Source organism: Artemia sp. Qi Xiang Cuo, chromosome 10 (genome assembly GCF_049724085.1).
Source record: "Artemia sp. Qi Xiang Cuo chromosome 10, ASM4972408v1, whole genome shotgun sequence".
Taxonomy (NCBI): Eukaryota; Metazoa; Arthropoda; class Branchiopoda; order Anostraca; family Artemiidae; genus Artemia; species Artemia sp. Qi Xiang Cuo.
The window spans coordinates 44,818,652-44,834,919 of record NC_142803.1 but is presented as its reverse complement, the minus strand read 5'-3'; the positions used below and the strand labels follow the sequence as shown (position 1 = coordinate 44,834,919).

Below are 16,268 nucleotides of genomic sequence, written 5' to 3'. Positions count from 1 at the left end.
GATCAATGTCGGTAATCAGACCTAATTTTTCGTTACTGATTTTAAAATTAAATCCATCACCGGAGGAGGAGTAGAACAATAATATACCAAATCCATTCCAAATTCCTGATAGATTTTATACGTGTTTCTACAGACAATATCCAATAACGTCAATACATCACTTGTCAGGTACATTTTACAATAATCCTCCCTTGTCCCAAACTTTTACAGCAAATTCATAGTCGACAGTCGTGCATTGACGATCATGAAGTGAATCATAAAACTCCTTCAATTGGCGGCAATTTTTCCTCGCGTAGCCTCGAGGCGGAGTTGTAATACTCATGCGGGTATATGCCCTTACACGTTAATAAACCATACATTTCATCATCTGGAAAGCACTGTTCAAGGAAGGGAAAGTATTAAAATCTTCGCTTTTTGTACTTTAATCAATCGACTTAGGGATTTGGTGAAGAAACTATAGGAATCTAAATAACGGATTTTATTCAAGCACGTATTATTATTTTCAAATGTTTGCCTTTGAATTCCAAGAGCAGCAATTTCTCAGATGATTTGAGTATGATGTTATATGAAAGACCCATCTACCCATGTGCCATCTACAACTTCACCTTTCTGCAGACGAGCCAACGCTGCTAATATGAAATTCAAATCATAGTTGGAATCGTGCAGGTAAACCGGCAGGAATTATTGCTGTTTAACATTTAAATTACAAGGTTTATGCTCCACACCCCGAAAGTTATAACCCCCCACCCCCGATAAAATAGGATTGCTTAAATGGTCATGGTCACGGACTGACATTTCCCCACTACCCTCAACCAATTTCTTCTTACATACTTAACAAATACCTTTATTTTTATTTGCCAACTCGTACTCCGGTGATAGAGTCATTGGATAGTTTACGTTGCGCAGCCGAGAAATTGATTTATTGGCAGTTTCAATTATTGCAACCATAGCTTTACCTACACAATCTCCCCCACTCAATGTCTCAAATACCTCTACCAATTGCATGGTATTACTCGAGTCTCTTTCAGCATGCCCATAAGAGACTACAATGGGTTCATGTTCTTTAACAGGATTCGAGTTTGATGTATCACACATGTCTTTGAGTTTAGCTTCGGTATGTAAATCGATCTTTTCATTCTGCAAGAGCGAATTTTTAAAAATTTTTGAAACGCAAGATGGCATTGCCACCCGAAACCGTCTTTAGGGAATGGTACCCATGACGCTTACAGTGCCTCAAGTGATGTTTTAATTTTAATTCGGTATAGAATCTAGACAGACACATTGGACAATAATGACGAGAGATTTGCTTCTTCCCTTGACTTAGAACCCGACTTATGCGTGGAATAGGAAAAAATATCTAATTGCATCAGGTTCACTCGAAGGCTCGTAGAGAAGGCATACCCAATGTTTCAATGGTTCAATGGACGGAGCCCTTACTGAATATATCACCCCCTTTGTATCTTTAAGTTCCCCCTCTTCATACGCGGAATCCTACTGTAACACTGAAACCCCAATCTTGTACCGCCAACTCGTACTCCGGTGATAGAGTCATTGGATAGTTTACGTTGCGCAGATGGGACATTGATTTATTGGATGTTTTGAAAAGTCCAACCATAGCTTTACCTACACAATCTCCCCCACCCAATGTCTCAAATACCTCTACCAATTGCATGGTATTACTCTAGTCTCCAAATACCTCTACCAATTGAAGGGTATTACTCGAGTCTCTTTGAGCATGGCCGTTAGAGACTGCAATGGCTTTATGTTCTTTAACACGATTCGAGTTTGATGTATCACACATATCTTTGAGTTTAGCTTCGGTATGTAAATCCATCTTTTCATTCTGCAAGAGCGAATTTTTAAAAATTCTGGAAACGCAAGATGGCCTTGTCACCTGAAACCGTTTTCAGGGACTGGTACCCATAACGCTTACAGTGCCTCAAGAGATGTTTTAATTTTAATTCGGTATAGAATCTAGACAGACACATTGGACAATAATGACGTGAGATATGCTTCTTCCCTTGACTTAGAACCCAACTTCTGCGTGGAATAGGAAAAAATGTCCAATTGCATCAGGTTCAATCGAAGGCTCGTAGAGAAGGCATACCCAATGTTTCAATGGACGGAGCCCTTACTGAATACATCACCCCATTTGTATCTTTAAGTTCCCCCTCTTCATACGCTGAATCGTACTGTAACACTGAAACCCCAATCTTGTACCGCCAACTCGTCCTCCGGTGATAGAGTCATTGGATAGTTTACGTTGCGCAGCCGGGAAATTGATTTATTGGATGTTTTGACAAGTCCAACCATAGATGCTCCCATATGACCTCCCCACCACACTCTCTCATATACCCATACAAGTTACAATGTATTACTTGATTTCATTTGAGAATGCCCATAAGACACTGCAATTGGTTGAAGTTCTTTAACACGATTCGAGTTTGATGTATCACACATATCTTTGAGTTTAGCTTCGGTATGTAAATCCATCTTTTCATTCTGCAAGAGCGAATTTTTAAAAATTTTTGAAACGCAAGATGGCATTGTTACCCGAAACCGTCTTTAGGGAATGGTACCCATGACGCTTACAGTGCCTCAAGTGATGTTTTAATTTTAATTCGGTATAGAATCTAGACAGACACATTGGACAATAATGACGTGAGATTTGCTTCTTCCCTTGACTTAGAACCCGACTTATGCGTGGAATAGGAAAAAATATCTAATTGCATCAGGTTCACTCGAAGGCTCGTAGAGAAGGCATGCCCAATTTTTCAACTGTTAAATGTACGGAGCCCTTACTGAATATATCACCCCCTTTGTATTTTTAAGTTCCCCCTCTTCATGCTCTGTATCGTACTGTAACACTGAAACACAACTCCTTATACTCTCATTGACCGCCTCAAAATTGTCTACCCCCTTAAGTGTTACAGGATATTGCCCCTTTAAACAGTAAAATCTACTTTAGGAAGCTCTGTCCCTTCCCAACCCCATTAGCTGCCAAATTGTCCAAAAGTGTCTTAGGGACATCCCTTTGCTCAGGTCTATGCCCTGCGATGAGGACAGAGGACTTAAAGTATTGAAGCCCTGTATCGAACGAGAAACGTTTTACAGCCGTACAACCCTTTAAATAAGCATTATATCTTGTATTCCCATTCCCCTTCCCGCCTCTTAAAACAAATTCTTTTTTAAACTTAGTTATACTGATATCTAGATTTTCGATAAATAATACTATCGACCGGCTTCCATTTTCATTGTGATTTTCCATCCTATTAAAAATGTTACCCACCCAATCTGAAAAACCGCCCTCAAAATTATGCAAGTCCGGGCGAATCGTCTGCATCTTCGTTTGTAGGTAATGCGAGTACACCTCACCTGAATTTTCATTTAAAAACATTTTTTGTGTAATGGATACTCTTACGCTATCCCCTCCTCCACCTCCCGAATCTATCGTTCACGAAGGACCCAAATCTTGCCCACATATGATTGCACTATGTCAACTGGATCCTTGATAATACTACTCCTTCTAAGACTATTAAATGCGTCTCCAAAATCCGCCCTAAAAACATGAATATTGTGCAAGACAGAATCGGCTAAATAAAAATTGGGTAAAATAGGGGATGAACCCCTTCCAGTTTGTCCTACTCCCCCCACCTCACGATCACTCTGGGACAGGGCACTGTCTGGTCTGGTTGCACTTTTTCGGGCTCGCTTGCTGGTAGCTGGTCAACTCATTCATAGTCCTTTTCAAGCCAAAGATCGGCTATAAAACGTTTCTTTAATGTATAAATAAATGCACTACATATTTTAAACATATTTACATTAGCACTGAAACATATTTGCATGGGCATTAATAAAGGCACTTAGAAAAGGGTCCCACCAGGAGGGCCGGACGCGACGGGATGAACCTGATGACGCAGAGGCCACTCTGGTGACTGGAAGTTGCGGTGCCCGCTGCGGGGGGGGGGGGCTGCGGGGTTCATATAAACTCACAGTATAATATTGAGAACTTTTTTAAAACATCAATTCCGCCTTTCACAAAAAAATAAATAAACAAATAAGAAACACACTGCTAAGCTGGAGACTGACTGTAGGGGTAAAAAACGGACCTTCCTCCCTCCGACTATTGAACTTTCTCCAGACCGAAGTGCTTTCTGTAATCTTCGCATACGTCTGGATCTGAAGTAAGGTAATGACACTGCGGTACTACTCTCACACCGTCCGCGCGCACAGAGACTTTGTCCGATATGGCTGACATGGCATTTTTCTCAACTCTAACTCTATATTTTTCTAAATATTAAAGAGAGAATCGCCATGACCTTCACTATTGGAATTACGTTATTCTATACACAGTTCCTATAAACACTCATGTCAAAATTTTCCTTTACACAATGTAAAGGCACCCCTTTGCAGACTTTTTTGATGTCCTCGCTGTGCGTTCGCACACAGTATACCTTCTGACCTGCAAGCACATCATTGGATATCAAGTCGCTCTCCGTCTCGTAATTTCAAAATAATAACTTATTTAGGGCCTGGCGCTTCACTAGCTCCGGGTAAATGAACTCGTCCCAGTTGGTGTAGTTCATTCGAGAGCTAATGTTCTTAGCATTTTCCAAATCTATCAACGGAGCTTCCAGCCATTGTCTCTGCCAAAGCCATTGGAGCTTACACACCCTAAAAAGATAAATATGGCGCAAAGCAGAATCGGCTAAATAAAATCAGGTAAAACAGGAGGTGAACCACTTCCGGTTTGTCCTGCTCCCCCCAACTCACGGCCACTGTGAGGACAGGGCACTGTCTGGTCTGGTTGCACTTTTCGGGCCCGCTTGCTGGTAGCTGGTCAACCCATTCATAGTCCTTTTCATGCCCTAGATCGGCTATAAAACAATCTAAATTAAAGATAGGGGGGCTATATTAACCGGGTTCATCCCCGCACTAAAACCCTCCTCATGTTTACTTTTCTCTGTGGCCCGTTCCAACTCCATTAACGACTCGATATCCTCATAGTTATTTTCTTATATGCGCTTTTCTTCAATATCCCCTTAGTTATTTTCCCATGCTGAAAAAAAACATTTAGCTTCTCAAGAAATATTAAGAAGTTTTATTTGCTATTGGACTGACATCTTCATCTTGCATGTTGGACATAGAAGGGCAGACAACTTCATTGCGATGAGGGTGGGAATGTGTAGAAGGCCAGGCAAGTCAATCCTGCACAGGGACCGTATTCTCCTCTTGCTGGGGGGGGGTGGAAGCTTCTGCATTTTCACCCTGTAATGGGACCCCATCTTGGGCACTAGGCACGCTTGGGTTAGCCCTCGTTCTCGCCCTCTTACTGGGGGGAAGCTTAGCTTTCGAAGTAGTTTTCAGGGTCCGAGAGGATAAACATGAAAATTATGAAAGAAAGTTTTTTCAATGAAAAACTAGTTTATTCAGATTTGTGTACATCCCCATATCAATTTCTTACCACCATAATTTTCACAAGGCTTCCTTTAATAGATTTCAAACCACTTTTTTCCATACTGTGTTCTTAAACCTAGATAATTTAGATTTGCGGACACCCCTATACCAATTTTTTACCATTATACTATGCAAAAGGCTTACTTCTTTTGATTTCAAACCTTTTTTTCCATATCACGCTCCTAAGCCCAAATTATATGGATTTGTGAACACCTCCATAGTAACTTCTTACCAACAAACTATTCAAATTCCTTCGTCTTAGTACTTTAACCCTAATTTTCCATATTGCTCTCCGACACTTAGTTTTTTCCGATTTGCGCACACCCCAATATCAATTTTGACCACCACACTATTCAAAACCTTTTTTTTAATTTCAGACCCTTTTTTTCCATATTGTGCCTCCAAGCTCAGATTATTCAGATTTGCATATACTTCCAAAACGATTTCTTGTTATCATACTGTTCAAAAGCCTTCCTTAAGGTAATTTTAACCCTAGTTTTCAACATTGCACACTCAGACATAGATAATTCAGATTAGTGCACACCCATGTACCCTTTTCTTACTATACTTTTCATTATACTTTTCAAAAGCCTTCTTTTTATTAACTTCAATGCACTTTTTTCCGTATTAGGCTCCTAAACTTAAATTATTCAGATTAGCACACACCCCTGTGCCCTTTTCTTACCATTATACTTTTCAAAAGCCTTCCTTTTATTAATTTCATAACACTTTTTTCCCAATTAGACTCCTAAATTTAAATTATTCAGATTTGCGCACACACCCATGCCAACTTCTTTTCACCATACTTTTCGAAAGGCTTCCCTTTATTGATTTCAAATCACTTTTCCGTACTGCGTTCCTTAATTTAGATCTAATAGAATTTTTTCATATGAACATAGAGATTATAACTAGCTCCACCCCCTGCATCTATTTTAAATATAACAACCTTTTTTTAAATAACTATTTTACTGGTTAAAACCATCAAAGTCGAATTGTATAGGCCGTTATTTTACCTCGCAAGGGAAGTATTTGGCTTAAATGCAAAAAGACCCCTTTTCGCTCAATTATTTAACGGTATGCATTATGTTACCAACTCAACGGAAACTAATACTACATCTGAAAGCGTGAGATAATTAAGGTTTAACCCCTATATACCTGCTTATGGAAATGTTTAAGCCAGGTTGCGTCGTGCTATTCACGGTCATTAACTATTAGCATAAGGAGGGGGATAGATGGTGATTAATGCCTAGCCCAAATACTTTGACGATGTAAGTTTAACTTTCTGCTAGAATAGCGAAAGGCACATTGAAATAGTAAATGTAGAGTAAGTGTAATTCTGCGAGAAAACTAGATTACTATGCCTACGATAAATTTTTTTTTTGGGGGTGGGGGTGGGATTTTAGCTGTTAATCCAGTACAAAGAATTATGGTAGGTTAAGTTTGGGTATAATGTCCCATTTTTTGGTGGGGGGAGGGGAGGGGTATATATATAGAGACTCACCTGTTGGTATACTTGGGACTTACCCATTATTTAAAATCAAGTTGTATCTTCAAAATCTAATACAAGACTGATGAAATCTCCATTCTAGTCCCCAGTTTTATACCCCTTTGGGAACAATGGCAATTACCCGCTCTTGATAGAAGGATAGTGGATCGCATGACGCTTCGGTTTCCTGGAAATAGCGGGACACCCTTTGTTTGCCATGCTAGTAGAATAAAATGCCTGTGTTCTTGGAAAATCAATAGACGTCTAGACTGTATAACGGTTCTGCTCCTAGAAATGGCGGAAAATCTTTTGTTTGTCTTGATAGAAGAATAACATGCCTATATTCCAAGAAAATCAATAGACGTCTAGACTGTATAACGGTTCTGCTCCTAGAAATGGCGGGAAAATCCTTTGTTTGCAGACGACAAAAGGCTATGTGTGTGTGAAGCATGAAAATATTGGGTTATAATCAATTTGGGCCATGTCCTTACTTGAGGGGACCCCGAAAATTTTTTTTCCAGACGCTGTCAGGTTTCTTAAGTAATTAACAAACAGACACTTGCAGATTTTAGAAAACATTCCCTATTACATAACAAAGGCCTGGATGTTGCACCCTTTCTACTCCTTTCAAGATAAAGCAGACAAATTATAAATCTAAAGATTTTGTTCATTTTTTCAGTTATTTCTCAAGACGTCAAACGGTTTTATTTTTTGATCTGTTAGCAACTCTAATTATTGTGTCATCATCTAAGGCCTTCAATCATTGTTAACCCCTTTGAGCATAGAGATTATACAGTATTTATATATTTTTGATAATTACGCCTATGAAATCCAGACAATGTTTTGTAGTTGGTGTGAAATGATGAGTATTTGAAATTATTGCATGTGAAATTACCTACCCCCCTAAACTGACAAATAAGTTGCATTTTTTCCACTTTCCTTGTTATAAATTCTGCGTAGGTGATGGATAATTTTTTCCGATAAGTTGATTGGTATAATACATAAATAAATCGATCGATGTAAAATAACCTTAACTCTATTGCCGCTTGTAGGTATCGATGAAAACAAAGAGTATGTTAGTTAATAATATATTTAAATAAAGGGCAAAATACATAAAAAGAGTGATAATGGTAGTTACAAGATAGTTAAGGCACAAAAAATCAGTTGTAGTTACAGTAAAAATGAGTCGGTCTTTACACTTCTTTTGGGAAAACAATTTAAATGATGGCAGCTGAATGAATTTTAATAGTACGCTGGTAGTAAAATGACGGAAATAAAGAAAAAGAGCTAGGTTCATCTTTATCAGTGATCAAACCATTAATTGAGCCATCTAGAACTCAAATGGACTGACAAATTTTCGTTTATTCTGGGTTTTAGTGTCAAGTCGCTTTGTGGGTTACTTGTATATAGCCCTAAATATACGATTTTGTATATTTTCTATGCTTGAAAGAAAAGACCCCAAAAATAAGGATTTATAACCCAATTGGATTTTGATTAACGATATTTTTTTCAAAGCTAATTAGACTGATAGTGCCAAAATGCTTTCCAATTTTCTGCCAGAGCACTGACAGGTCTATGGTAAAATCAAAAGAATCAAATTATCTGCTTTACCAGTTTCCTCTAGTTCTTTTATAGGGCTAATCAAATTTACATCTGGTATGTTTGAGGCATATACTCTTCAGCCTAACAGCCCATTCCTCATAAAAAAAGGTTGATTTCTCCAACCAGCTTTATTCTGTTCTCAAGAAAGATTTGAACTGGAGCTATTCGACAAATAATAGATAAGAGGAGGGTGGAAACAAAACATAATTTCTTTGGACAAATCTAGGGTGAAAACACAGCTTAACGTGGATGGATGACTTCCAACCAGCTCTTATCCTCGTAAAACTGGACCCTGATATTAAGTTAAGTAAATATATACATTTTTAAAGTATTACATTTTAACCAAGCCATTCACTGGGTGATATTGGATTAATCTTAATTACTTGAAATACTATACAAGTATTAATTAAGAAGCTAATCCCAAAACACACAGTTTAATCAACAGAATGAGACGTTGTAAACTGGAGACCTTTGGCGTATGACGGTCAATATGTATCATAGTTGACACCAATTGATGACAATAAGGAAGCTAGTTTAAATTTTCAAAATAAATTAAGAAGTTATCAAGGCACTGTCAGGCACGAAAACAGGGAGGGGTGTCTTCGTCCTGTAAACCCTTTCTCCTTTGCGAAAATTCAAGATTACTAAAGTTTCCCTTGTGACTTCTTACATTATCTGTACAACTTGTCTTCCTTTTTTTTTTTAGATTATATCGACCCAAAAAGACAAGCCTTGAAATATATTCCTGTAAAAAACCCATTTTTAGCATTAAAATTATTTGGGATAGAATAATATTGCTTGTTTTATTTTCAAATTGATTTTCTAATCTAAAGTATGTAGATGTGTTCACACATCTGTGTGAACATTTTTTCATTTAAAGTAAGTAGAAGGACCATAAAGAATATTCTGAACTACTATAAAAGCTATTAATAGGAACTTTAGCAACTTTAAATGATTCGAAATTTCAGGAGGGGCGGTTCGATTATAGAAATAGCTTTTATTATTCATAAACCCCATTTCATAATTAAAATCCAACACAAATAAAATCTATGCTGTCAAAGAATACTGATTTTACTTTTTCCCAAGGCAAGCAAAGGTTAGCAAAATTTTAGAAAATAAGGTTTTTTTTGCGACATTTTGCAATATTTTAATCTTATAGGAGAGGAGGGATGTGTGGTGTGTTGGTGCCCTTGGTACTAGCTATACTTGCAATAATTAAAACAAATTTAAACTGAATGCACAAGAGCAAAGTGGTACATCTACAAAAAAAAAGAAAAAAAAGGCCTACTGTAAAATAAAGGACAAATATTTAACTGTGCAATATTTTTCCTAACTTCATTTACTCTGAAGAAATTAAAGTTGAAATGAACTATTAGACTGCACTAAAAGTTAGATTTATTGAACCGGGTTTACAACGCTTTTAAGTAAAGCTCATAAAAACATATAGAAAAGTTCTTATACACAACGTTTATGTAGGAAGAAAACCAATCAAAACTATTTATTTCACTAATCGAGACTTGGCTCTGCTAGTATATGAACTATACTGTACATAAGAGTTTCTCAGTCAGGATTTTCTGGAACCCTGGAGTTCAGCAGATAATATCCATGAGAAATAGGGAACTGACATAAAACCACATGAGCTACGATAAAACACAAAAATACCTATTACCAGAACGCTAAGCATTACGATTCGCTAAAATACTCAGTAAAACGCTAAGTATTAAGAACGCTTGTTTTGGGAGGTTTTGGCGAATAGACCATTGATGATATCTATTTTGCAGTAACTAAAATTTAGAAAGTAGGGCTGTCTATGCAAGCAGGTTTGTATCCAGGATTTTTTTTTTTCGAGGGCTGGGGGGTTTACAAAATAATTTTTTGGAGGTGACGTACAATAAAAATTTGAAAAACGCATCAAAAATTTGTTTATATTAATTTATTACGTTTTTACGAGTCAGACGAACATTTCGGAGCGGAAGGGGGGGGGGGGGGTTAAAACCCCCTGACCCCCTCTGGATACACAGGGTAACAAAATTTACAAAATCTTCAGTGTGGAGACGTTATAACGTTATATACTTCTTGAATTACAGTAGGCTGTAAAACTAGCTATCTGAAGTCAAAAGTAAAATTAAAAAGTTCCAAGTACCGGTAGCCCGTAGGTTACCACATAATATTTACTGTCCATAAAATTACTCTTACTATTCTACAAATAGAAGACAAGCCTCTCACTTTCAAAGGTCATATTCATGCCTGTGCAGATGAGAGAAAGGTACCCTTAAACCTAAGATTACTTGCGAGATCTCTGGTATGCATCTGCAAATCCTGGCTTCTAGGCCTAAAATACAATCCTTTTTGGTCATAGACCAAATACAAATAATTAATATATTATAACACATTATTTATGATTCACCGAATTGGAGGTAGAAATTTAAAAAATATGCATCAAAATAGAAATTTTGAACTCCAAAGCTGCAAGACTATAAAAGAAAAATCACATAACAAACTTGTACCAAAACCAAAAGAGAGCCGGGAATAAAAAAAAAAACATCCACTATAAAAGAGGTGACTATAGCTTATAAAACTCTATTTATACACTAAACCAGTGGTTCTCAAACTTATTTAGACCCTGTACCCCTTTTTACCCGCAAAACATTTTAGGTATCCCTTCTCAGTTAATTTACCTAAAATTTAATATAAATAAAATTGCCTGTCCTAGAGTTAAAGGGTTGTTTTATTTTTGGTTGGCCGGCCGCCTACCCCCTAAAATTGTTTGCATACTCCCAAGAGGTACGCATACCACAGTTTGAGAACCACTGCCCTACATAAACTAAACCAAAGTCTAGCACTAAAATTTCAATAAAAAGAAGCAAAATTTTTCCTAAAAATGTAGCATATTTACAAACAGGAAGAGGAGGGCTAATGGAAACAAAAAATATTTCTCAATTTTAGCTTGAAGGCTGGTAGAAAAATTACTAAACGCTATAGTGCATTATCTTTTACCCTAATCCTAAGGAAAATTTATGTTATAGCCCATTGCTCCTAATGGGTTGAACCTATTTGCACCTTTGCATGTTTTACAGTTGTAAATATTGCGCAACAGCTCTTTCACTGTAGTTTTAGAAAGCTGAGTTTGAACATTGCAAAGCCATTATGCATTACTTGCGATGATGATCGAAATAGCAGAATCCTTTTTACATCAGAATACGGTTGAAATTCAAATCTGAAACATCTGATTCAGAATTAAAAAATCACTAAATAATTTCTGAACGATAAAATTTAACTAAGACCCAAATTACCTCTTAAATTGCCTATTTGAAAACCAGGTTCGACAGTTGGTTTTTAACAGAAAAATTTCTCTACTGTATGATCTAGCTTATGTTATTTTGACAGCTTTTTACCAAAACCTAGAGATATACTGAAGGAATTCAAATATTCCAAAAAGATTTGCCACGCTGTTCTCTTAAAGTGCTTTTTAAATGAGGTAGAAATTTACAGATATAAAGGTGAAAAATCAAGATGAAAAACTTAAGTGGATATAGTCCCCTGGTCAAGCTTTGTATGGTAGTACTGGATCTGATTATAACTGGATAACAATTAAAATTTTTTGGGACTTCTAGATATTTATCCAATAGAGTTTAATTGCACTTGGAGTCAACTGAATATCTAAATTGTTGGAACAAAAATAATTGTTATTATTCTTATTTAAAAAGTTTATAAAGAAATCAGGAGGACATGACCGTGAAGTTCAATTATAACAAAGGACGGTAAATTTCAAGCGATTGTCCCCCTGCAACATCACTATGTGCTTTCTGAGAAACTACGATAAAAGAGTGAATAAGGCACTGATTGTAACATAATTTCACTGGGGAATTTTGTGCGTTTTTGGAGATCCAAACTTCAAATGGTTGCTAAAACCTCTTTTGTACATTCAATTACATTCCCAAATCCTTCAGTTCAATCCTTTCCATTCTGGATTAATTTAAATTCGTGATTTGCTATCATTTAGCAACGGTGTTCAGAAACCGGACAGGGTCGACCGGCCTGGTAATATGCGCCAAAGTACCCCTCCTAGGTTTTAAAGGCTGGATTTTAAGGAACTCTTAAGTTTGGTCAGGAATATTTCAGAGAACCATTCCATCCAACCCACTTAGGACTTATAATATCGAAAAACAAATCTTATTTCGGCTCTGTTATGATATTACCATTTTTTTAAATCCTGGCGCATGAACTGAACTGATTCACAAAATTAATGTATAAAATATTTTCAAGCGTTCCAAATTGAAAATTATGTAACAGAGCATGAATTGACTAATAATCAATTTAAGAAATAATTGATTGTTATCGACAAGAGTGCTGCTATATTGTTGCAAAAAGTATGGGAAAGTGGTAAGAGAGAAATTTACGGCACTTTGACATAAACTGAATGGAACCCAGTGCCCCCCATAAAATTCCCTCCGTGGAAAATACCCCCACCCCAACGGAAAATTATCCCACGCGCACAATTGAGCAAATACAGAGAAAGTACAAAATAGGTACCTCAAAATGTCGATCAGATGTCCTAAGGGGTAACAAAGGGACCAGATATCAAAACCAGTTTTAAAACAGGGGCTGGTTGGTCTTCAATCCCTTTCGACTTCTAAAAAATGACTAGAACTCTTAATTTCCGATCGAAGGAGCATCCTCCGAAGTTTCTACGACCAAGAGGAGAAGGTTGGGGATGAAGAATGGGCAGCACCCCTCCTATACAGAACAAATTCTGCTACTTTTGAGGTTTAAAGCCACTCTTTGCATTCATAATAACAGCAAAGACCAGAAATATTCCCGGAAATCAAGAGAGATTAAATATCAATTTCTTTCCTCGATATAAGGATGTTTTGGTAATAAAATCGACCATTTAAGACATATGCCCCCTCCAAGGTTTATAAGACCACCCTTCCCATAAAAACCTTATATCTGAACAATGGGCAGCTTCAATAGCTTACGGCCCTTATCCCGGGTGCTGGAAAGGGGTTTGTTAAATCCAAAGCCATGGTTATTTGACCTTTGGACTATTTTGAATAAAATGGCTATCTCAAAATGTTGATCGGACACGTTTGAGGAAAATGGGGAGGAGTTCTCCGGAGGAGGATTTTCCACCGGAAGACGGGGGGATTTGCTGGGCGGTAATTTTACAGAGGGGGGACGCCCACACCCAAATTGAAAACCTATTAAAAAAACATTCAAAACTAGCAGTGCAACTTTACCCAGTAGAATTAGAGAAAAAAACAACTAATTTATCAAACTGTGAATTTCAATGACAGGTGTTTCTGAAAGTTTTGGCAAATTCCTATTAACAATTTTTTTCTGTACAGGTAAAATCTTCTCATAAGCTTCCCATTCCACCACCCCCAAGAGGTTAACCTTGTGCGAGGCTCTATCATACTAGCAAGCTTGAACTTAAAAAATTTGAATGGGGGGAGGTGAGGTGCGTCAAAAAGTTACGAAAACAAGTTACCATCCATATTTTGACTTAATACGTTATGAATGTAAAGTTTCTATTCAAGTTCCAAAAATATTCATTTATAAATGTTCCGCTCAATTTCCGATTTTGAGGCAAATTTAATCAAGTCCAACAAGTTTTCTTCAATGGTTATGATAAATTTCAAGCTACTTAACTCCATTAACAATTACAGCCCCCCCCCACTCCACCACCAATTGAGATTACTGAGGCTAGGTTGCAATGGGTATTGTTGTTCTTTTGTCTCAGGTGATAACGAACACTTCCCTCTTTTATTCATCTCTCATACTCTTTGCTACTGATAGAAAATAAGCTTCAAAAAGGAAAAAAAAACGAAAAAAAAGAACAATATAGACTTAACTGTCTTTTTACGACTTCTAATGAGGGACCTTTGGCATTTAGGCCAAAAAACACAGAGATACAACTTTAACGCATAGGACGCCAGATTAGCATGCAAAAATTCAATAGATCCTACAATGACCAGGTTGTAACGGTTCTGTGTCCTCAGGTGGAAAATAATCTGCATACGCAATATTCCATGCAACAGCTGCTCCTATTAAGATGAAATACAAGAAAAGGCACACCCACCAGCAATATTTCTCCCATGGTTCCATACTAACGTTGCGTAGAACGTTGATTCCAACAAGAAGTCCTGCAATAGCTCCAGCTAAATGAGCTGCATAACCCACCTGTAATATATCAGATATATTTTACAAACACATCAACAGGGAGTAAACAATAGGATCATTCGAAAGTCACTTGAGAAATAGCTTTCGGGAATACACAAGGACCGGGTGTCAAGATAAAATTTACCAAATTTTGGGAAAACTGAGGTTTTGCTAAGTTTAAAGAGCAAGACAGAAAAATAGGATACTCCACGCTAGACTGGGATGGGGACCATCACTGAGTATAGAGGGAGAATTTAATTTCTGATTCCAAAATTGATAAATTTTGGTAAAAAAGTTAACTTTTTCCTGTTTCCTATCCCCGAAGTCCCGTCCAAGAAGTCCTTCAGCCCCTCCCATCCCTCTATGACAGAGACGGCGAAGCTTCACTACTATTTTCCTATAGCCTACTGCCGATTCCAGTTTATTAAAAAATGGATCTAACCTCTCCATTTTCAAGGGAGGTATGGAACTCTGGCTAGATTGATGAATATGGTATCATGTGCTAGAAAACTACAAATAATTCTTGCCTGAGGCCAAAAAGGATGGTTTTTGTTTTGTCCTTGAGCCGGGGTCTATAGTTTTTTTTTGGCTTGTCAACTCTTGCGATTGTGGTAAGATCAATGAACTACAAAAACAGCATTTCAACCGGTAGGAAACGATTTTCAATATGACATCGTGTTCCAATACAACAAGGGAATAATTAAAATCCAAACGGGGTCTATCGTCGAATGCAGTGATGAAAATAAGGTTTACCAGAACGTAAGAATATGAAGGAGAAAAGACCAGCTAAAAGTTTTTTTCTGTCTTTCAATGTCTGATTTTTATTACGAAAAAGCCATTTTTTACTCGACAACAATAAATCTAACGACACAAACCTAAGTCGAAACACTACTGTCATCTTGTTTTTCCATTAGATCTGAAGCACTTACTACTACTAGCACTAACAACTCAGTGCAGCACCAATTCACCTGAGGCCACCATAGCTGCGCAGGCTTCACATCCATCAAGATCTTTTCAACACTTCTTTCGTTACTACCTCCCACGAAGTTCCAGTTTCCTTTCAATTCTTCCTCATGACTTCTACTCATCCCTTTCGATTTTTTATTTTATCACTCTTTAATTGCTCTTTAAATAATTTAGCACCGTTTAATTGGTTTTTATTTAAGTTATTGCAAAATTATTTATCATAATACATTTTGAACGCATATAAAAGCACCACAGGTATTTCAAAAAAACAGAAGTGAAAACTTTTTACATAAAAATTTACTTTCGTATATTTTTACATTGACTATCAAAACTTGAAAATGCATCAGAAATGAGAGACGATATTTTTTTCTTAAACTTGTTAGATTTAAAGCATATAAGAGAAGTTAATATTTCGATATAGTATTTTCAAATTCAAAATCCTGGTAATATTATTTTTACGAATGATCTCTTTACATCTTTACTGCATCCACCATCTTTACTAATAATGCTACCATGGCAAGTGAAGCTATCAGCTTGATCGATTTTCCTTCTAACCAACATCACCTCTACACCTTAATTTGTTCCTAATTTAAAC

General features: G+C 37.0%; 1 protein-coding gene across 2 annotated transcripts in view; it reads right to left on the bottom strand.

The window, feature by feature from the left end:
* Positions 1–8,023: 8,023 nt before the first annotated feature.
* The window catches only part of LOC148947803 (rhomboid-related protein 2-like), a 75,449-nt gene continuing 67,204 nt past the window's right edge, over positions 8,024–16,268 (bottom strand). For both annotated transcript variants that reach the window (XM_089095445.1, XM_089095444.1), the window contains exon 8: positions 8,024–14,728. In XM_089095445.1, the coding sequence (XP_088951571.1) occupies positions 14,501–14,728 (228 nt within the window). In that variant the 3' untranslated portion in view covers positions 8,024–14,500. The remainder of the gene's footprint in view (positions 14,729–16,268) is intronic.